At 38.8% G+C, this 22908-nt stretch overlaps 1 protein-coding gene across 1 annotated transcript in view; it reads left to right on the forward strand.

Moving 5' to 3' along the window:
* Positions 1-22908, forward strand: part of LOC136863763 (uncharacterized) — a 182422-nt gene that overhangs the window by 151898 nt on the left and 7616 nt on the right. The window contains exon 5 of the mRNA XM_067140115.2: positions 22606-22674. Within this exon, the coding sequence (XP_066996216.2) occupies positions 22606-22674 (69 nt within the window). The remainder of the gene's footprint in view (positions 1-22605; positions 22675-22908) is intronic.

Genomic DNA, 22908 nt, shown 5'->3' on the forward strand with positions numbered 1-22908 from the left:
TGGTGGGAGGGGGAGTATTCATTCCGGTGAAAGACGAATTTGTAGGCTACGAAAATGTTAAAGATGAAAAACATGAAAATTTAGGTGTAAAGCTCATTTCTAAAAATAATAGGCAGCTTGATATCTTTGGAGCGTACAGACGGAGAAAGGGAAGCACTGACACAGACTCAGAATTATTTTATAAGATAATCAGCTATGTGGGAAACGACATGGAAAGTAATGTGATTGTAGCGGGAAATCTGAATTTACCAGGTGTCAATTGGGAAGTAAATACAAAAGACAGGAAGCATGACCAACAAATGGCAAATAGTTAATATGGGAACGACAACTTGTTCAGAAAGTGATGGAACCAACTATAAGGAAAAATACTCTGGATATGGTGCTGGTTAAACCAGATGATCTCTATAGAGAAACCGAAGTAATAGATGGTATTAGTGATCATGAAGCTGTTTTTGTCGTAGTTAAAAGTAAATGTGATAGAAAGGAAGGTCTTAAAAGTAGGACTATTAGGCAGTACCATATGGCTGATAAAGCAGGCATGTGGCAGTTTCTAAAAAGTAACTATGACCGGTGGATAACGGTAAATACAAAATTAAACAGACTCTGGGATGGGTTTAAAGCAATTGTTGAGGAATGTGAAAAGGGTTAGAAATGGTTGTGGAAGTAAGGAGAAATTGAAGGAACTTACTAGGGAAATGAATCTAGCAAAGAAGGCAGCTAAGGATAACAAGATGGCAAGCATAATCGGCAGTCATACAAATTTTAGTGAAAAATGGAAGGTATGTATAGGTATTTTAAGGCAGAAACAGATTCTAAGAAGGACATTCCAGGAATAATTAATGAACAAGGCGAGTGTGTATGTGAGGATCTTCAAAAGGTAGAAGAATTCAGTCAGCAGTATGTAAAGATTGTTGGTTACAAGGATAATGTCCGGATAGAAGAGGAGACTAATGCTAAAGATGTATTAAAATTTACATATGATAACAATGACATTTACAATAAGGTTCAAAAGTTGAAAACTAGAAAAGCGGATGGAATTGATAAGATTTCTGGGGATATAATAAAGACAATGGGTTGGGATATAGTACCATATCTGAAGTACTTATTTGATTATTGTTTGGTTGAAGGAGCTATACCAAATGAATGGAGAGTTGCTATAATAGCCCCTGTGTATAAAGGAAAGGGTGATAGACATAAAGCTGAAAATTACAAGCCAGTAAATATGACACGCGTTGCATGTAAGCTTTTGGAAGGCATTCGTTCTGATTATATTAGACATGTTTGCAAAATTAATAACTGGTTCGATAGAAGGCAGTTCGGTTTTAGAAAAGGTTATTCCATTGAAGCTCAACTTGTAGGATTCCAGCAAGATATAGCAGATATCTTGGACATAGGAGGTCAAATGGACTGTATCGCAATTGACCTGTCTAAAGGATTTGATGGGGTGGATCATGGGAGACTACTGGCAAAAATGAGCGCAATTGGACTAGACAACGGACTAGACTGAATGGGTTGCTATATTTCTAGAAAATAGATCTCAGAGAATTAGAGTAGGCGAAGCTTCTTCTGACGCTGTAATAATTAAGAGGGGAATTCCTCAAGGCAGTATTATTGGACCTTTATGTTTTGACATAAATTACACCCTCATGATTACATGATATAAATAAACAAGTGGAATCAGAGGTAAGGCTTTTTGCGGATGATGTTATTCTGTATAGAGTAATAAATAAGTTACAAGATTGTGAGCAACTTCAACGTGACCTCGATAATGTTGTGAGATGGACTGTGGGCAATGGTATGTTGATAAACGGAGTTAAAAGTCAGATTGTGAGTTTCACTAAAGGAAAAGTCCTCTCAGTTTTAATAACTGCGTTGATGGGGTGAAAGTTCCTTTTGGGAATCATTGTAAGTATCTAGGTGTTAATATAAGGAAAGATCTTCATTGGGGTAATCACATAAATGGGATTGTTAATAAAGGGTACAGATCTCTGCACATGGTTATGAGGGTGTTTAGGGGTTGTAGTAAGGATGTAAAGTAGAGGCATATAAGTGTCTGGTAAGACCCCAACTAGAGTATCGTTCCAGCGTATGGGACCCTCACTAGGATTACTTGATTCAAGAACAGGAAAAAATCCAAAGAAAACAGCTCGATTTTTTCTGTGCGATTTCCGATAAAAGAGTAGTGTTACAAAAATATTGCAAAGTTTGGGCTGGGAAGAATTGGGAGAAAGAAGACGAGCTGCTCGACTAAGTAGTATGTTCCGAGCTGTCAGCGGACAGATGGAGTGGAATGTTATTAGTAGACGAATGATTTTGAGTGGCGTCTTTAAAAGTAGGAAAGATCACAATATGAAAATAAAGTTGGAATTCGAGAGGACATATTGGGGCAAATATTCATTTATTGGAAGGGGAGTTAGGGATTGGAATAACTTACCAAGGGAGATGTTCAATAAATTTCCAATTTCTTTGAAATCATTTAAGGAAAGGCTAGGAAAACAACAGATAGGGAATCTGCCACCTGGGCGACTGCCCTAAATACAGATCATGATTGATTGATTGATTGATTGATTGATTGATTGATTGATTGATTGATTGATTGATTGATTGATTGATTGATTGATTGATTGATTGATTGATTGATTGATTGATTGATTGATTGATTGATTGATTGATTGATTGATTGATTGATTGATTGATTGATTGATTGATTGATTGATTGATTGATTGATTGATTGATTGATTGATTGATTGATTGATTGATTCGAAAAACTTTTATAAACTACAAGCTGGGTTTAGTGTGTGTAACCGCCTCGATGACTTTCACCAGCCTTTAAGCTGGAGGCCACAGTCACGGCAAGCTCTGAATAGAAACTGAAATCTATCATGGTCAAATTTATACTGAAATTCTTTTTGTTCTAGCCTCGTTCTTATTTGCACAGTATCTGATTTTTCTTGGGCTGTGTTATGTCCCCTCTAATGTTGTTTCCTGAATTCTTTTTTAGTATTAAATTCATATCGTCTATTTAAAAAAATTGTCTAGTGTACGTCCTCCCCTCCCCATTCCTTGCCCTTTTCCTCTTGAGGGTTTTGACATAAATTACACCCTCATTCTCTTTGATAATTCGCTGGCCGTGTAAATTTGTAAGATATTCATTGCATGTTAGTCATTATTTTCTCTCGATTTTGTTACTAGACTGTTTGTTGCTTCTTTCTTCTTCTTGTTATTTATCTATTAAGTCCCAGAGTTTATGTGAAGTTATCTACTCCATTCATGTTGATATGTGAAACAGTTATATAATATAAAATAACCCAATTTGTTGAAAGTATTCACCGTCCTTGCTTTATCCAGTTTCAAACTTCAATTACTTCCTTTGTTATAATGTTATTAATAAATCTACGCAGTACAGTTCTCGCCAGTTAAGTAGCAAGACTCCTATCTAGCGTATTTCCTTGGTTCGGCTTAAAACGTGCTCTGCTTTTCCCGAGTGAACATAGTTATTTATTTTGAACTAAATTGTGTTATGCACTCACAATATGGTGTAATATAAAATATAAACATTACAATAGTAAAGAAAGGAACATCATTATTAGATACATATTCACTTGATATTGTAACTGGAGATGAATTATTCCTGAGAAGTGATATTATGAGTGCTGAAACTTTCTGAAGGAAAACCGGAGTATTTGTGGTAGGCAGGACAGGATCAATAGGAGGAGAAGTATTCATATTGGTGAAAGAGTAACTTGTAAGCTACAAAAAGTTAAGGGCGAGAAACTGAAATTGAATGTGTAAGACTCTTCTCTAAACATAATAATCAACTTGATGTTTCTGGCATGTACAGACCTGTAAAGGTGACTCTGACGTTGATGCGAAATTATTTACCGCAATAAGATAATCATCTATGTGGTGAACGACACAGAAAGCAACGTTATTATAGCGGGTGATCTCAATTTACCAAACCAAACGTTAGCTTTGTAGGTAACGTGAACGGCAGAAAGTATAACCAACAAAGGGTAAATGAGTTCATCTGGGAAGGACAGCTGTACCAGTAAGTGATGGAACCAACTTGAGGGTAAAGTATTCCAGACCTTGCGCAGACGAGCTCTTTGGAGAAACTCAAGTGATGGATGGTACAAATGATCACGAAACTGTTATTGCCGTAGTTAAAAGTAAATGTGAAAGGAAGGTTTAAAAATAAGGCTATTGGGCAACACAATACGTCTGATAAGATAGACACGGGAAGGTTTAAAAACTAAATACGATCAGTGGAAAATAGTGAATAAAAGCGTAAACATCAGATAAGATAGGTATAAAGCAATTTTTGAGGAGTGTGAAAACAGGTATGTACCCTTAAACGTTGTAAGGAATGGTACAATCCCACTACATTAAAACAGAGGAATAATTAGATTGAAAGCAGTGGTATGGATTAGAAAGAAATAGATTTAGGGAGGGTTGTGGAAGTAAGGGGATGTTGAAGGAACTTACTAGCAAAATAATTCGGATAACGATAAAATGGTGGCAAATATAATTGGCATTCATATGAATTTTTCGGGAAAATTGGAAGTGTATGACCAGGTACTTTACATTAGGAAAAGGTTCCAGGAAGGACATTCCAGGAATCATTAATGAACAAGCGGACTGCTCATGTGAGGACTTACAGGAAGCAGAAGTATTCAGTCAGCAGTATAAAAAGATAATTGGATATAACGAAAATGTCAAGACGGAGGGGTGACTAATACTGGCGAATTAATGATATTTACCTATGATAATAAGATATTGACAAAGGAGATACAATATTTGAAAGGTAGAAAGGCAACTGGGCTGATAAGGTTTGTGGGGATATAATAAAGGAAATGGGTTGGGATATACTTATATGATAACTGTTCGCATGAAGCAGCTATACCAAATGAATGGAGAGTTGCTATAGTAACCCCGGTGTACAAACGAGAGGTTGATGAATGTTTATATTTTATTTTTTGCTAGTGGTTGACCATCACGCTAACACATCGAAGGATTTTGGCGATGCAATTACAAGAAAGTGCTAGGATTGGGAGAGTAATTGTCGTGATATTAATTAAGGTATAGCCCCAGCATTTGTCTGATGGGAAAATCGGAAACCACGGAAAATCATCTTCAGGGCTTCCGACGGTGGTGTTCGAACCCACCATCTCCTGGGTAATATATATAAAGAGGCCAATGAGCTTGACGTGTGTTGCTTGTAAGTTCTGGGAAGACATTCTTCTGATTATATTAAATGCGCTTGCAAAATTACTGACTAGTTTGATGCAAGGAAGCTCGAGTTTAGGAAAGGTTATTCCACTGAGGATCATCTTGCACGATTAAAGCAAGATATAAAAGATATTTTAGATTCAGCAGGTCAAATAATCTTCATCGCTGTTGAACATTTCAAGGCTTTTGATAGGGTAGATAATGGGAGAGATTTTTATACAATTGGACTTACGACGCATGGACACAGAGAGGTCTTACGGCGACGATGGGATAGGAAAGGCCTAGGAGTGGGAGGGAGCGGCCGTGGCCTTAATTAAGGTACAGCCCCAGCATTTGCCTGGTGTGAAAATGGGAAACCACTGAAAACCAACTTCCGGGCTGCCAACATTGAGGTTCGAACCCACTATCACCCGAATTGCAAACTCACAGCCGCGTGCCCCCAACCGCACGGGCAGCTCGCCCGGTAATGGGAGGCTTCTGACGAAAATGAGGGCTATTGAACTAGACAAATGACTGGCTGAATTGTGGTTAAATTTCAGGAAAATAGAACTCAGAGAATAAGAGCAAGTAAAGCGTTATCTGAACCTGAAGAGGTTACAGTAAGGCGTTGGTCTTCTGACCCCAACTTGGCAGGTTCGATCCTGGCTCAGTCCGGTGGTATTTGTAGGTGCTCAAATACTACAGCTTCGTGTAGGTAACTTTACTGGCACGTAAAATAACTCCTGTGGGACAAAATTCCTGCCCCTCTGCGTCTCCGAAAACCATAAAAGTAGTTATTGGAATGAAAAGTAAGTAACATTAATTATTAAAGATTAAGCCGGGGTTCTGCAATGCAGTATTATTGAACCTTTATATTTTCTTATGGATATAAATGGTATGAATAAAGAACTCGAATCACAGATGGGGCTTTTTTGCCGATGTAGAGCAGTCTTAAGTTACGGGAACAGCGACATGACCATGGGGTTAGTGTCGCATAGCTGGAAACTTGCATTCGGGAGATGGTGGTTTCGATCCCACCGTCGGCAGCTCTGAAGGTGGTTGTCCATGGTTTCTCATGTTCACACCAGGAAAATGTTGAGGCTGTACCATAATGAAGGCCAAATCCGCTACCTTCCCAATCCTAGCCCCTTTGCGTCGCCGGAAACCTTCGAAATGTTAGTTTGACGTTAAACCACTAGGAAAAATAAGTTACAGGGTGACTGGAAAGGGACATCGACTACGTGGTGAGATGGATGGCATACTATACTGTGACGGTAAACAGGATAAAATTGGTGTACGTTTCACGAAGAGGAAATCAATCAATCAATCAATCAATCAATGATCTGCATTTAGGTCTGTGGCCCAGGTGGCAGATTCCCTATCAGTTGTTTAGCAAGCATTTAGTTCAATGTCTTCAACGAACTTGCAAACTTACCGAACATTTCCCTTGATACATTATTCCAATCCTTTACTCCTCGTCCCATAAAGCCCTCTCAGTTTTAATTAAATTTTTAATTCTGTGAAAATACCTCACGGGAATCACTGTAAGGATTGTTTGATACGAGAAATGAAAAATCCTATGCACAGAAGCACAATTTGTTCGGGATTATTTTCGGCATAAAAGTAGCATTACGAAAATTTTGCGAACTTCGGGCTGGGAAAATTGAGAGAAAGGAGACCGAGTGCTCGACTAAGCGGTATATTCCTAGGTCATAAAATGAAAATTCAAGATGACACATTAGGGCAATATTCATCTATATGAATATGAATTAGGTATTTAAATCATTTATCGCGGGAAATTTTCGATAAATCTGTTATAAGTTCAAAACAAGTTGAATAATTGATAGGGATTCTGTCACCTCGGTGACAGTCCTAGATGCAGATCATTGATGCTTGATTGGTTTCATAAAGTCCACAACAGGATACACACATCCTTGAAGCTGACGGAAGACCAGGTTGAGTATGATCCAACTATACAACCTCGAAGCTGCAGTCTACTTAAAGGTAATATGAAGTATACTATTCGAATGATTGATTGCCAAATACCGGGGCACTCACAGGATTAGGTTAACTGATGGTCGGATAGGAACGATCAGTATTAATGCAGGAGTGTGCTACATTTACTCCCAGAAATGTCAACTGAATAAATAGGGACAGTTGTTAATAAATATGGGCGAGTTATATATTTTAGGCAATGGGACTGGTCTCCTCACTGTCCTAATTTATCATGGACAAATTAAGACTTGTCTAGCATTTAATTTCTCGAGCCACGTGCGTCCGGACTGTCCCTTGCATCCGAAGCGTACTACACGAGAGAGGAGCAATTTATCTGCCTCTGCTAGTAGCAGAACGGCAGAGTCCAATACCAGCGCTACTCGTCTAGTAAACAAAATAGGACTCTGATCCGCTCTTGTTACCTAGTCGGACTATGATAGGGCAACCGCAATTGTTAACAAGACACGCAGAATGCTGCACTAGCAGTACCTATAGGCGGACTTGCCAAGCGACGAAGTTTACACACACACATCGCATGGAGAGATGACATGGAATTAGAGCTTGTTCATAACGTCAACAACGATAACATCCCGTCAGTCACTGACACAAAATCCAAACGAAGATAGGCAGGGACTTATCCGCACATTCACTTAGCTACAACTATATGAGCGTGACGAAAACATCTCAGAAACACCACAGATGTGATAGCAGTATATTGCAATGTTATCAAAGTTACTGGACTTTCACAAAGAGAAAAAACACTCCCCAAGTATCACTCCATCTACGCTCTATATCTAACACACACCACTAGCATGCATTTGAAAATATCAGTGAGACGATGACGCCCAAGACCTGATAAATATCAGCTTAATTCCAACTTGTGAAGAAACCGCTGTACTAAATGAACACTCGAGCAGCAAAACACAACAATCCCGAATGGGAGAAACAACAGAGGGCGCTACGAAAATAGGGCCTAAAATCCAGGGAGATTTCGAGAACACAACCACACTCACTCATGTAAGTACAGCCAGTTATCAATCATTGACACAATTGATGAATATGTTGGATATATGGAAGACGCACACAGAACACTTTTTGCAGAGGAACGTCAAAGTCGAGAAAGGATAGGGCATGTATATCACTCGTAGTTGTACACCGAATAAACAGTCAGCGACCGCCATTGCTTCTTATTTGCACCGATATCGGATAATGATGACCAGTATTTCACTGGTCGAGGGACTTGAAAAAAATCAGCAGATGTTTCCAGGTGACGTACACACTCAGCGATTTATTACCGTTTATAAGCAGCATCACCAATATAAGAGTAATATTACAATAATGCCGCCACGTGAGTGACATCTCTGCAGGCAGATCAGTGATGACTTATACTGAAATTTAGAGGATTGAATGTCAAGTAGGAAATACGAAACTGGAACAGATGAATCATTTCAAGTATCTACGATGTGTTTTCTTCCGAGATGATAATGAAGTAAGTAAAACTGAATTAAGGCAGCAAAGTTAATGCCGTGAGCACACGGTTACGATCAATGATATTTTGTAAGAAAGAAATCTCCTCCCGGGCTTGCTTTCAGACCAACATTACTGTACGGGAGTGAAGGCTGAGTATACACGTGTTTATATTATTATTTTTTGCTAGTTGCTTTACGTCGCACCGACACAGGTAGGTCTTATGGCGACGATGGGACAGGGAAGGGCTGGGAGTGGGAAGGAAGCGGCCATGGCCTTAGTTAAGGTACAGCCCGAGCATTTTCCTGGTGTAAAAATGGGAAACCACAGAAAACCATCTTCAGGGCTGCCGACAGTGGGGTTCGAACCTACTATCTCCCGAATACTGGATACTGGCCGCGCTTAAGCGACTGCAGCTATCGAGCTCGGTATATATATTATTATTTGGAATTAATAGACAGGAATGTAACGAAAATGATTTCAGGTGAAATCTAGTGGAAATAACACTAGGAGGGCACTCGGATTGAGAAGATGAAGACTACATCAGGAATTTGTTCATTGGATGGGGTACATATAAATCCGTTTCGGTGAAGGGTTAATGTAAGACAAATAGTGGAGGATAGATTACATCAGAGAGGCTCGGCCATGGAGGGTAAGAGAAGTAGAGGGACAACAAGGCTACGAGGGCATAAGATAGGATGACTCCATGTTCATGTAAGTTCCTCATTCATGAGAACAATATAGCCCTCCATAACACAAAGCTAACTGACAGGTAGGTAATCTTCCTTCCTTCCTCCCTTCCGTCATAAAACGTAGCCGATCTTCCTGGCATTCTCGCCAATTTCCATGATGATAAGCTCATCAGACATAAAATGAGTCACCCCTGGAGAAATCAATACAAGCGTCGTTTAATACCGTGTAACTCCGCCTCTGGACTTGATAACCGCCTAGATTCTGTCAGGAAGTGAGTCCACACGGTTGTGCAGGGACGTCGCATCCAGGTTAAACCACTCGCTGAGGATTTGATCGCGCAATTCCACCAAATTGCTGGGATGCTCATGTCGACGTTTTACCCACTGTTCCTTTTTTTTTTTTTCTTTTTTTTTTTTGATAGTTGCTTTACGTCGCACCGACACATATAGGTCTTATGGCGACGATGGGACAGGGAAGGACTAGGAGTTGGAAGGAAGCGGCCGTGGCGTTAATTAAGGTACAGCCCCAGCATTTGCCTGGTGTGAAAATGGGAAACCACGGAAAACCATTTTCAGGGCTGCCGACAGTGGGGTTCGAACCTACTATCTCCCGAATACTGGACACTGGCCGAACTTAAGCGACTGCAGCTATCGAGCTCGGTACCCATTTTTCCAACATGTCCCACAGACTTTCATTGGGGTTCAAGGCAGGTCATGTTTCAGGCCATTCGATATGTAATAGGGTGGGGGAGTGTTCATAAAACCAGCCACATATGCGTCCAAACCGATGAAATGTCCTGTGCGCGTGCGGTTGAGCATGGGAATCACTCACTGTGCCATCTGTACAGACTTAACCATCCATCTATGCGTGCGCACTAGGGTGACTATATTTTTGTCCGGTGAGCTTGGTTTTTATGTACTGTATCATAAACTTACATCTTCGCTTCACGTAAATGATCCACTCATTCTCATTCCAGGCCCTTATAACGAAACAGGAATTAAGCTCACAACCACCTGGAGAGCTCTCAATAAAACTAACTGCAAAATCAGTTTAAGGAGTTTTCCGCACTGACTATGAGCTCTAATTAAGTATAACTTTTCATGCGGACAAGCACAAAAGAAGCACAAAAGAAGCACAAATTAACTAAATCTATAATTTATAGGAGTAAGCCTCCGTGGCTCAGACGGCAGCGCATCGGCCTCTCACCGCTGGATACCGTGGTTCAAATCCCGGTCACTCCATGTGAGATTTGTGCTGTACAAAGCGGAGACGGGACAGGTTTTTCTCCGGGTACTTCGGTTTTCCCTGTCATGTTTCAATTCAGCAAAACTCTGCATTATCATTTCATAGCATTTATCATTCATTAATAAATCAACTTGGGAGTGGAGACCCCATAGCAATAACAGCCTATATACGTTTCATTCTTTACATCCATGACCCGGTCAATGACTGGAAAACAGGTTGTAGGTTTTCATTTTTCATTTATAATTTTTAGGAAAAATACATCGTGCTAACAACTCCATGGAACTTTTTGAACTATATGAAGTAAAGTAATACCAGCTAGTACCAGTAAAGAAGCTGGGGAACTTATTGCATGATCACATTGATATCTGTATAAACGTGTGCTAATGATGCCTGTCCTATAACACTGATTTTATTGGTAGCCTATATATGACAATTGTAACATAGCCACTATCTGTTCTTTATCAAGTCGCGAAGGGTACGATTCTTATCCAGTTAAGATGGTAGAACTAGCTTGAAAGATACTCATCCCTAGATATACTCAATATGTTGCGCAACAAATAGGCTGCATCTCTTTCAACTTCTCTTATTGCAAGAAGATGTGAGTTAAGTGCTCTAACCTTCTAATTGTTTCTTGAAAGCCATAAATCAGTATCAATCAAAAACCCGTGGTGAAATAGACAATCAGTCTCTTCGTCTACATAGACGTATGCTGCCCAGTCAGAAAGCCTGCCGATCTTTGAGTTGTGCGTAGGGAGCGTTACGCCAAAATCGCAAATATTGCTTGGCTTCTGCAACTGAGTTTGCTCCTCTTGTTGGTCTCATGAAACTGAGTGAACCCCGATCTAACCCTAAGTCCAGAATTAAAATCGTTGGGAGGGCTGAAAATCGAACCCATGGCTTCCTGGTAGGATATAGGCACGCTATATCTACACCACGGGGCGGACGTTATCAGTAACAGCAATGACGAAATATTATATCAATTAATTTCACCTGTAGGTACTGCCAAATGAATATTGTAAATATGTTGTTCTACTGAATCCACACGTTTAACGTAACTGAAAAGTGAGGTGTATTTATGCAGATATTCCATGAAAATTAAATTTTTCCCAATATGCCCAAATTATCAATATAATAATTATGCTTAAATGTTTTGCTAATGTGTGTGTTAGTGTGAAAATATGAAAGTTACTTAGGATTAAGTCGTGACTTGAACTATGGACTTCTTGAATCGTGAAGCAACTCCACAGTCTACCCTTAAGCAACCAACTAATCTGAGTCCGTGTGTGAACCTCTTCATCGTGCGGTAAGTATTTTCTTTTATTTACTAGTTGATTTACGTGGTGCCGACACAGATAGGGTAGTGATATGATAGGAATGGACTAGAAGTGAAAAGGAAGCGCCCGTGGTCTAAGGTACAGCCGCAGCATTTGCCTGGTGTGGAAATTGGAAACCATTAAGCTCAAAAGGTAAGTATCTTAACACGTTCAGCTGAGGAAGTAGAGAAACTTATCTCCTTTGACCGAGATCGTTGAAGGTGCAGACCGTAGATAGACTTTCAAACATGCTAGAATTCCAGAGATTTGTGTCAGTAAATTCACTCGCATATCACAGAATTCCATTTCAGGGCTAAAAATCTGGCATTCCGGCATTTTATCAAGCCCATGTGCTTGAAGGAACGTTAAACACTGGGTATTATTATTATTATTATTATTATTATTATTATTATTATTATTATTATTATTATTATTATTATTATTATTATTATTATTATTATTATTATTATTGGGGTAAATACCCCAAACCAGCATTTACAAGTCACACTGTCTTTATTTGCCACTAACATAACTTGAACTACAGTACATAGTCGGAACGAAATTGTCACATTCTGAATTAAACTTTTGAACTCGACATCACCATCACCTGTTGTGCTCGAATGTCGGAACTCTTCCAGTATATCTTTATTACAAAAAATTATGTAGTGGAATGAAATAATTAAAATAAATCGCATAGACATTAATTCGAAATATGCTGTAAGAATCTTAAAATATTCCTTTACATATAGCGTAATATAATTAGAACACAGGCACTCTAAAATTCAACCGAAATTTATGAAGTATTATATCATATGTAGTATACGAAATATAATAGCCACAATGCTGTCGCATAAATGAGCGGCACAGTGCATTTCTGTTAGATTAACATTGTAAAATCAACGCCATCAGATTCAAATTCACAAATAGCTTGAATACCTCCAATGCCTTATCACTAGCTTTACAAGGTCATACCGGTTCTACTCTTCCTCGACTAGGGCGCATATTTAAAATCTCTTTCAGTTCTACCTGTGTTTTTCCTCATAAAAATGGTCAAGTTTTGATCAACTGTCTTCCATAACTATACACTACAACGAGCTAGGCATCCCTTTAGCTAAGGTGGATGACCTTTATTTTGAGCAATTCCGTGCCTAAATATTTAAACACAGCAATTTTAACTATGAGCTTGTATTTCTTAAATTGGGAAAAGTTATCACTTTGCAGAGTACAATTACCATAAAAATTACTGAACAAAATACTTCATCAGTCCGATTCATTGAAAGAATATTCAAATAATTGATTCCAATGAGCATATTTTCAAATTTCATGCCACATCACAAAAGTAAAAGTTCAAGTAAAACATGAACTATAACTATCCCACACTGACATGAACATTTGGCCCTTAAAGTGGGTGGGAAAATTTAATTTATATCCCTCTATGCAGTCTTGCATCTAAGTGCAAGATTAATGCGTTCAGAGAGCAAAGACTACGAACGAGATAAAGTTTCCTTCCAGAACATCGAATCACGGACATTGCTGGATCAATGTTCACACATAGCAGATAATAGAACAGCGGAAACTGCTCAAAAGTTCTGGGTAATAGAATAGGCAAATGTACGCTGAAGTGAAATTCAACGAAATTGTCTCTAATATAAACGTAAATACGTAAGTAATATTAGTGAAGACAACCAGGCACACAATAATCATAACAGAACAGGTGAATCGACCAAATGGCTGTGCAGTTTTTGTACACAACTCGGAATCCATCGTTGGGCGACCTAAATACTCCCCAGGATGGGTTCAACATAACTAATCGCAGCATTATTCCGTATTCTGATATGAAACATCTCCAGGGGTTGAGGTAAAAGAATTAAAATTTAAAGTCTTCCCGAAGTGGCTGGTATATAATTTGAAAGAAATGTTTGATTAAATATTTATTTTAGAGCCTGGTCTATTAAATTACAAATCCTTCTATTTATCTAGAGAAGAACAATCGATGAACATCATTATAGGATGGATAAATAATTATTATACAACATCTTCAATTATACTCTATTTCATATTACGAGTCTGGTTACAATTATTTCTTACTTACGTTCATGAACGTAGAACTCATACTCAGTCATGACGAATAATTAAGTTACCGGCTTGCATAAGCAATCAATTAATTATTTCAATATACTGTTGTAACGAATATTAAATAATGAAAGAATTTAAAGTCGAAACACTTATCACGTAAATATTACAAAATAATCGTAATTGACTGAATTATTAATTATTCGTGAACTTAATTTCTTCGTTCACAGTCGTTTCCAGGCATGTTCTACTTCATACCCTATTATTATACCACCTCAACATTTAATAGTCTTAAAAACAAATATAATGAAGTTCTGATACTTAAAATCATGTTGTACCTTGGAAAGCACTGAGATCAATCATAACATGAAATAAATTCAACGATGACAACACAACTACATCATAAATAAAAATTACACCATTAAAATTCATTATCCCAAGATCATAACGTCTAATCATGCATTAAACACGAAATAAACCCAAACAAACAGCATTCCACCAAATGCCACACAATTAAGGTGGACAATGTATTCACTAATAACCTAAAATAAACAAGTTACTTGACAACACGTATGAGTCTCTGTACGATAATATATGGAATCATTCCAATAATTGACCAAATATGTAATTATATTATTTTAATTCTACTTTTCGAGGACTTTACGCAACGATTAACTTTTGCATGTTCATAATTTAAATTTTTAAAGAGGAGATTCACTTTTGCCAAACAATATATCATCAACTAATACCTGGCATTATTATAATTATCTCATATACATCACCTATTGGATGAGCCACATCTAAACAAGTACGGTATACTGGGCCGATGATCATCCGACATAAACCTTCAAAACCTCACATCTGTCATTTACACGCAAATCATATTTCAATAAAGCACAACTAATACCAATTTTGAGTAATATAATCGAGACCTTATGTAAGCCATCACAATACGCCTTAGGCCGCGTTTACAAGATTTATTCACTTCTTTACCTATTAACGACGCAACTTTAACCATAATGGATCCTAAGTGACACTACTTTTCGTATCGAAGACTTATCACACCATGTAAAACATATAACCTCATATCTTATTATATTCTCGATAAAAACATACCAAAATTACATTACCACCTCCACGAAGTTTCTCAATGATTTGAGCTCTGTTTCATTTTACCCAATAATATCTCCCAAATGAGCTATTAGGCCTATGACATTTCCGACTCTAATGGAAGTAACAAAAACAGAACATTATGTGTTTGATATTAACTTCATTTGATGACCTCTACAGTACACAAAAGCAATTAAGTTATATCACTTTTATAACCTATAATTAACAATCCCTTAAGTAAGGCTTTTCTTGAGTATTGCAAGATGTCGTAAATAGGATCCCCATTCACCATAATGCATATTTCACCCATTTCCATTGAATTGAATTTGACGTGTACACGCATATATATATTAAGAATCTTATGTTATAATAATGTAATAAACGTCACTGATTGGAAGACCTTTCAAAGACATGAAACGCCTTTTTCAAGTAGCGTACACATGTTATTACTCCATTAAAGTAAAAGAAGCAAAGCTTATTGTAACCATGTGCCATATTGGTAAAACGTATGGGACCTCATGCCACCTCATCTGGAAAAACAATAAAATATTCCAAACTGGTGGTGAACAAATGCCTTTCAGACCGTGCGAGGTTCGACCGCACATCCCTCCGTTCCTGTAGTTACAACCTCCGGCTACACAGAGCCATGGTACGCTCGCGGCAAAAATAAAATAAAATTCTAATACTAACTTCTAGGCATAACAGAAACGAGGAAAAATAAGGATACATCAAGAATACGGCAAATGAGAATAGCAAAAGAAACATATTTTTAAACAATTTCAATCACTTTTGTTAAAACACACACAAAATAGTAGCCCTGAATAGTAATAATACTATACATGTCGGCCAAAAATAACTAAAATCGGAAGTATGACTCCGCTCAATTTTCAATTCCACGTTCGATGAATGATCTTCCTTTTATTTCAGGACCATATGATGAATTTGGAATAGCCGTATTTCATGGAAAATCTGTGTGTGAAGAAATCCTGGGTTTGTCTTGGGACTCGAACCGTTGTTCTTCTGCACAAACCAGGGTTGGGTCACTGAAATCCCTATCTATTCACTTTATGGAAGAAAGAAATACATTTCAATCCGTCGTTGAAATAAATCATATTTCCATACCGAAACGAACATAATGTAGCTGGGAATACAAGTACAGATCTCATTCTGTTAACAACGGGATTCTTTCCTTTCCATAGTAAGGTTTGACATATTTATTCTTTTCCGTAGAGCTTGTCCTAAAACGACACGGGTGGAGAGGTCCACCTTCTCTGGCATATATCATGTCACTTGGTCACCGCCCCTTATTGAAAGGCTAGCCATACATCGTTTTAAATAACACAAACCACTATTTAAAAGCGCGGAATCTAAAGACTCTTAAAATATCGGGGTAGTCTTCATTTCAACCACAATTGATACAATTATACTTACGTACTCTACATATACGTCTACCTTATATCAAGGCAAACCTTCATTTATCTTTACAATCCACATAATTCGATAGCGAAAGATCCGAGTTCAATCTTACCGAACGCACAGAAAATACGCACACGGTTTTCCTCCTGACCTACACACAACACATCACTAAGATTATTAACGTGGCCATTATTTACGTTATGTGGGGAGATTATCCTCTAAGAATATTTTCTATCTAATTTTGGAGGACATGTAACCGAGCCCCAGGCATGTCATACATCACACAATATGCATACAGCCAATTATACTATTCTACGAAGAAACAAAATTTCTTTAAAATCACACTGCATTGCTATCCCATTTATTAACACATCAGCGAGGACATATAGATGACCCTACCTTCATGCAGTAAGGACTTGACATAAAATGCCCCAAAGACAGAGAAAAAGAACGTTTGAAATCCAAAACAAAATAACAGTTTACCCTCATTACTCAAAACATTCTAAAATTTGAGGATTGTCTTCTCCTCTAACGCATGCACATGAATTACTAACAATTGGAATTTCATATACCAGAAAATAATACCATGCTCCAAAGTTTCTCCCTCCAACTAAATTATTTCTACACAAGAAATACGATGACCGACTCAAAGTTGCTCCCTATTTTAAAAACTTCACATTTATCTATTACAACTCTATCCTACATTATTTTCATTTTTACAAGAAATTAAATCCCACATTTACAACACCGCACAATACTTCAAATCAGTGTACTTATCGTAATATTTTGATATCCATGGTTCTAACCTCGAATAGGCCTCCGATGGATCACTGGTTCGAAGTTTCCTCTTCCGACATCCGTCTGAAAATCCACGCTCCTGTGTTGGGGTCCACTGGAAGTGGCTAGTGCAAACAAATGTTCCATTAACCGCGTCTTCCTTCGTCACTTGAACAGTTAATACTGAATTTATAGTGGAATTTTTTAAATCTTTTCTCCGACACTGGAGTTAATATTGAAGGTATTTCTCCTAAACTGTTTATTACAACCCAATTATTTCTCCAGCACTAGCACAGTTAATATTGAAGTTATTTCTCCTACACTGCTTATTACAATCCAATTATGTCTCCGACACTAGCACAGTTAATATTGAAGGTATTTCTCCTACACTGCTTATTACAATCCAATTATGTCTCCGACACTAGCACAGTTAATATTGAAGGTATTTCTCCTACACTGCTTATTACAATCCAATTATGTCTCCGACACTAGCACAGTTAATATTGAAGGTATTTCTCCTAAACTGCTTATTACAATTCAATTATTTCTCCGGCACTAGCACTGTTAATATTGAAGTTATTTCTCCTACACTGCTTATTACAATCCAATTATGTCTCCGACACTAGCACAGTTAATATTGAAGGTATTTCTCCTAAACTGCTTATTACAATCCCATTATGTCTCCGACACCGTTTATCGAGTTCTACCTCCTCCTCCAGCACTGTTTATAGAGAACTATCTACCTCGCCTTTAACATGGCGATACACAGCCTCAACGGTAATACTGAAATTCAATCGCTCTATGACCGCTTTATGCAACACACCATCACCATCACCGGTATTTCCACACTATCCGTTCGTAAATAATGTGCGTACACAATATATAACGGATACGAATTGTTTCTTCTTACTACCTTGCGACACAACTCATTATCACTCCCGCACAAAGGAAATTTATACTTTCAGACACACGATACGACCGGACATCTGCTACCCTCAAACACTCCTCAGCAAATGACTGCCCCTGCTCTGGGACGATTTCTAAAGTTAACTACTCCCAGCCAGCTATGCTAGTATTCAGTTGTCCCCACTGTAATTTCTATATCTCGTTTTCTAATGGTCTTCTGACATCGGTGATGTCATCAAAACGTCTAACTCATAATTCCATGACATGCGGAGATTGATTCGATCGGTGATTAGATTAATATCTTTGTCAAAATAGGAACGCCTCTTCTGAGATTTTCCTTTCTGAGTCTGTATCCACTTCTAGCTTGGCTACTCTACTGACGCTTACCTCATCGTCTGCGACGCAATTAGAATATTGCTGAATTTTAATAAATCTTTATAATTTTGTCAGACCACGAACCTGCTACGCAGGCGTAGCAGGGGGAGAGGTGATACTCCCACGTGGCGCGTCCCAGGTGGCGGATAGGGGGGTCCTAACCGGCTTGCCGGCGGACTTGAGGGAAATAAAATACCACTCGCGGACCAAACACACACCCCTGTGGGTGGGGGAGGCTGACGAATAATACACCCACGGTATCACCTGCCTGTCGTGAGAGGCGACTAAAAGGGGCGACCATGGAATGATTGTATTAGAACCATGAAACTACTTTTGATTAGTACCATCAAGCGCGGAATACCATCGGTCGCTTTTACTTGCGAGTAGTACCACTCTGTTAGTACTCTATAGTTTTGTGATTCGTAGCACTCGAGTGGGGTTCAGTGTGGGTTTCCAGTACCCATGAGTCGTGCCCATGTGTGCAACACCACAGGTCTGGCGTTGCCTGTGTGTTGTACCCGTGTGAGCGACACCACGTGTCTGGGCGTAGCCTGTGAGTTGTACCACTATACGAGCGACACCGTAGGTCTGCGTTGCCAGTGATTAGTACCCACTCTGTAGGAACACCACGGGAATACCGGCGCCCGTGATTAGTACACCTAGGTGAGGAACCTCATCGGTTTGCGTTGACTATGAGTGGCGCCATTGTGTGAGAAAAACCATAGGTCTGCGTTACCTTTACGACGTACAATACTTGCGAGTAGTACCTTAATGTTTGGAACACCGTGAGTTTACGCTACCTTTGATTAGTACCGCAGATTGAGAAATATCATGGTTCTCCTTTACTACCCATAAGTGCCATTAGCATCATCGTGCTTTATAAGTGGTCCCTTGGTCACTAATACTATTATTTACAATCTTTTTTGAGTCTGATCCACTGTTTTTTTTCTTTGTTGTGTTCATGTCCAACAATTCATTCTTCATGACATTTTTTGGTCAGTGGATGCTTTTCATTTTTTGTTGTTATCTCATTTCGTACCACTAGGGGCCGATGACCTCGATGTTAGGCCCCTCTAAACAACAAGCATCATCATCATCATCATTATCATCAATTTTGTCAGAGGTCTAAAATGCTGACTCATGACTTGCCGATCTCTTACATAGTAAGTAATGCAGTCATCTCAAAATATCCTGTCTTAAACCAAGTTAGTAAGTTGGCACTATTGTATTTCGGCCATTTTAGTGGGCGGGGCGATCAGAATGTTGTCTTCCCTCTTTGTTCTTCCCTTAGCTAGCTTTCTCTAGCTGGGGATTTTCCAAGCCACAAAATATTTGAGACGGCACCACCAAGTCGGGGGTTTTGTGGAATCGGATGCAACACAACTTCCCATACGGACGAGGAAAGCTAGAAAAAGACTTTATTCCCTCAGTCAGTTACCGATACGGTTATATTTATTACCGATACGATTACAATATATAGGAAAATAATACAGTAAGAGCATGTACAGAGATTAATATGTAAAGTGGTCGATTATCTGTTCTTGTAGAGCAAGCCAGATTTCAAGTCACAGGTCATATCGCACTCTCATGACTGGTTACAATCCATACGCCCATCATCATGGTTGATAGGTGTCTATTACTTTAAACATACATCCTGGGATATTTCAGGTACATTTTATAATTTTGAATACTCTTCGTTTGTTGCAAAAATATAACCTGAAACTTAGAAATAAATGTTACAAATGTAGCACTTGAGTATTACACTGATGGAATTGTATTAATCATAATACTTGCCGTGATGAAGTTCCAGTAATTGAAAGATATATTCTGTTAGTCTGCATCCTTCTTTATTTTGAAAATTACATTATTTCAATATGCGTCTTAAGTTGCTAAGTGATTTCACGTCCTTTCAGCTAAATATATTTTTTTAGTCTGGCAGTTTTTCTTCTTTATTCCGTATTATTATGGAGACCATGACTTCTATTCCCATTAAAACCAAGACCTATATATGTTTCTTTTTGAAGAATACGGTGTAACTTCACATACTCTTTTCTAAGATAAATAATTGCATTGTTAAATGTTTTGTCGCTCGCAATGGATATTTCGACGTATTTGTTTCTCGCAAGATGTTGCACTGGCTCGTGAATTTCGAGTAATAATGCAATTTATGACTTCGGAAGAAACTCAAGATATCCCATTGTGGTTTCTTAGTAATTTTAAGAGTCTACATACTCATTATAACATTACGGCGGCATTAAAGCGTCAATTCCAAGCAATGAAATTTCACAGTTTTGGTCGCGTAGCTATCAGTTTGCATTTGGGACATAGTACATTCGAACACCACTGCCGACAGCCCAGAGGTTTTCCGTGGTTTCACATTTTCATGCCAGGAAAATTCAGGGGCTCTACCTGGAATAAGGCCACGGTCGCTTCCTTCCTACTCCTAGCTCTCTCCTGTCCCATCGTCACCATAATTGAGACACGTGAGCTTTACCACAAAGTCAGGCAGTCATCAAATACATTTAAGTCCACAGTGTAGTCAACAAAAGATGCCAGTGGTAGCAAAATCCGCGACATTCAGAATATATTGAATAGATGGTGCTCCTGAGATGGAAATATGAGCAGCTATGGCCAAAAATGTAATGATGAATTTGTCCCATTGAAGATGAGACTGGCATTTTCAGATTTCCTTTATGGAAACGAGACATGGACTTTTCGTACTACAGGCCTAAAAATCGTTAATTTTCAAATGAGGTGTTGGAGAAGAATCTTACGCATACCTTGGACAACACTGCGCACAAATGATTCCATTATTAACGACCTAACCCCCGGATTAGGTTAACCATCAATATGTGCACAGAGGGTTTCGGAATTATTTGGACGCACTATGCGAGAGAGATAGTGTTCGTGTTCCGACTCGGTGATGGAACAGTATTAGGGATATAACTGGGTTGAACCTCTCTGGTGCAGCACGTATGACCGGGAACCGAAAACGGAGAAAACTAAACGGTTATCAAGATGCTCAGAACTGAGGGTACGATAAGAGTTAGGTAAAAAGAAGAACTTAATTGTAATGAAATCTTCACTGGAAACTGTGAACTGAGCTATAATGATAAAAATACAGAAGTAATGACTACTGCCGTAAGAACAATCTGAGATCTACTGCCAATGTGCAGCCATCAGCGCGGGAATGATCCTTCATTACAAGTGTTTCACGTACCCCTGAACTAGTATGGACTGCGTATAGCTGGGGCTGAAGGCTAAAAATTACTCCTTTTATGGGGGCAAATAAGAAAAAACAAGAACGGAATAAAATCTCAGATATCCTCTAGCAATCCATAAAACAGAGGAGGAGGAAGAGAATGAGATGGTGGTAGAATGAAATGTCGGAAAGATGAGGAAGGATCAATTCATAAATTTTCTCACATTGTTCTTTTTTTACATGTTATTTCCAACAACCTCGTCTATTCCTTCCTTACTTACTCTATTCCTACCTTGCTTTCATATGACGTCTATTCTTCGCTTTCTCGTGCGTTTATGTCACGCATTGATAAGAGAAGGACAATTAAAGCAACATTCTACGGATTGGGCCACAGATACAGATATTGGGATTACTAGTAATAATATATTACATAGCCTATGAATTTTTACACAATTTGTTTGCGTAGTACCGACACAGATAGGTCTTATGGCGAGGATGGGATAGGAAAGGGCTAGGAGTGGGAAGGAAGATCCGTGGCGGGTATAGACCTAGTATCTGCCTGGTGTAAGAAAGGGGAAACCATGAAAAACTACATTCAGGGCTGCCAGCAGTGGGGTTCGGACCCACTAGCTCCCGAATACATACTCACAGCTGCGCGACCCTAACCGCAAGGCCTACTTGCTCGGCTATATATATGTATTATTAACCGCACTTACGGTCAGTGAACTGGGATCGAGACCTAGCAGTGTGAGAAAGGTTTTGTAAGTTTGTGACGAACATGTTCAGTTACAAAGATTACCATTATACGATTTCATTCTGTACAGGTTCCAGGCAGCGAGCTGGCCCGCTGCCCTCCGAGGCTCCTGTCCTACTTTATTCTCCCCGCCTGTCAGGTCAGTGGGAGGGATGAAATACACGACTCTGTAGATATTAAGGCTTGAGAGAAACTTCCGAAACCTTTTGCAGCTATCCATATATTTTGAGAGATCTCTGAACCGCAAAATGTCATCCACACCCTCACCGAGTTTTGTCAATATTCAAAATTATTGCTTTCCTTTTGACTAAAACTACAATATCCTACTTTTCATCTTCTCTCTTCTATACCACTTCCTTTCTTCGTCTCGTTT

Source organism: Anabrus simplex, chromosome 2 (genome assembly GCF_040414725.1).
Source record: "Anabrus simplex isolate iqAnaSimp1 chromosome 2, ASM4041472v1, whole genome shotgun sequence".
Taxonomy (NCBI): Eukaryota; Metazoa; Arthropoda; class Insecta; order Orthoptera; family Tettigoniidae; genus Anabrus; species Anabrus simplex.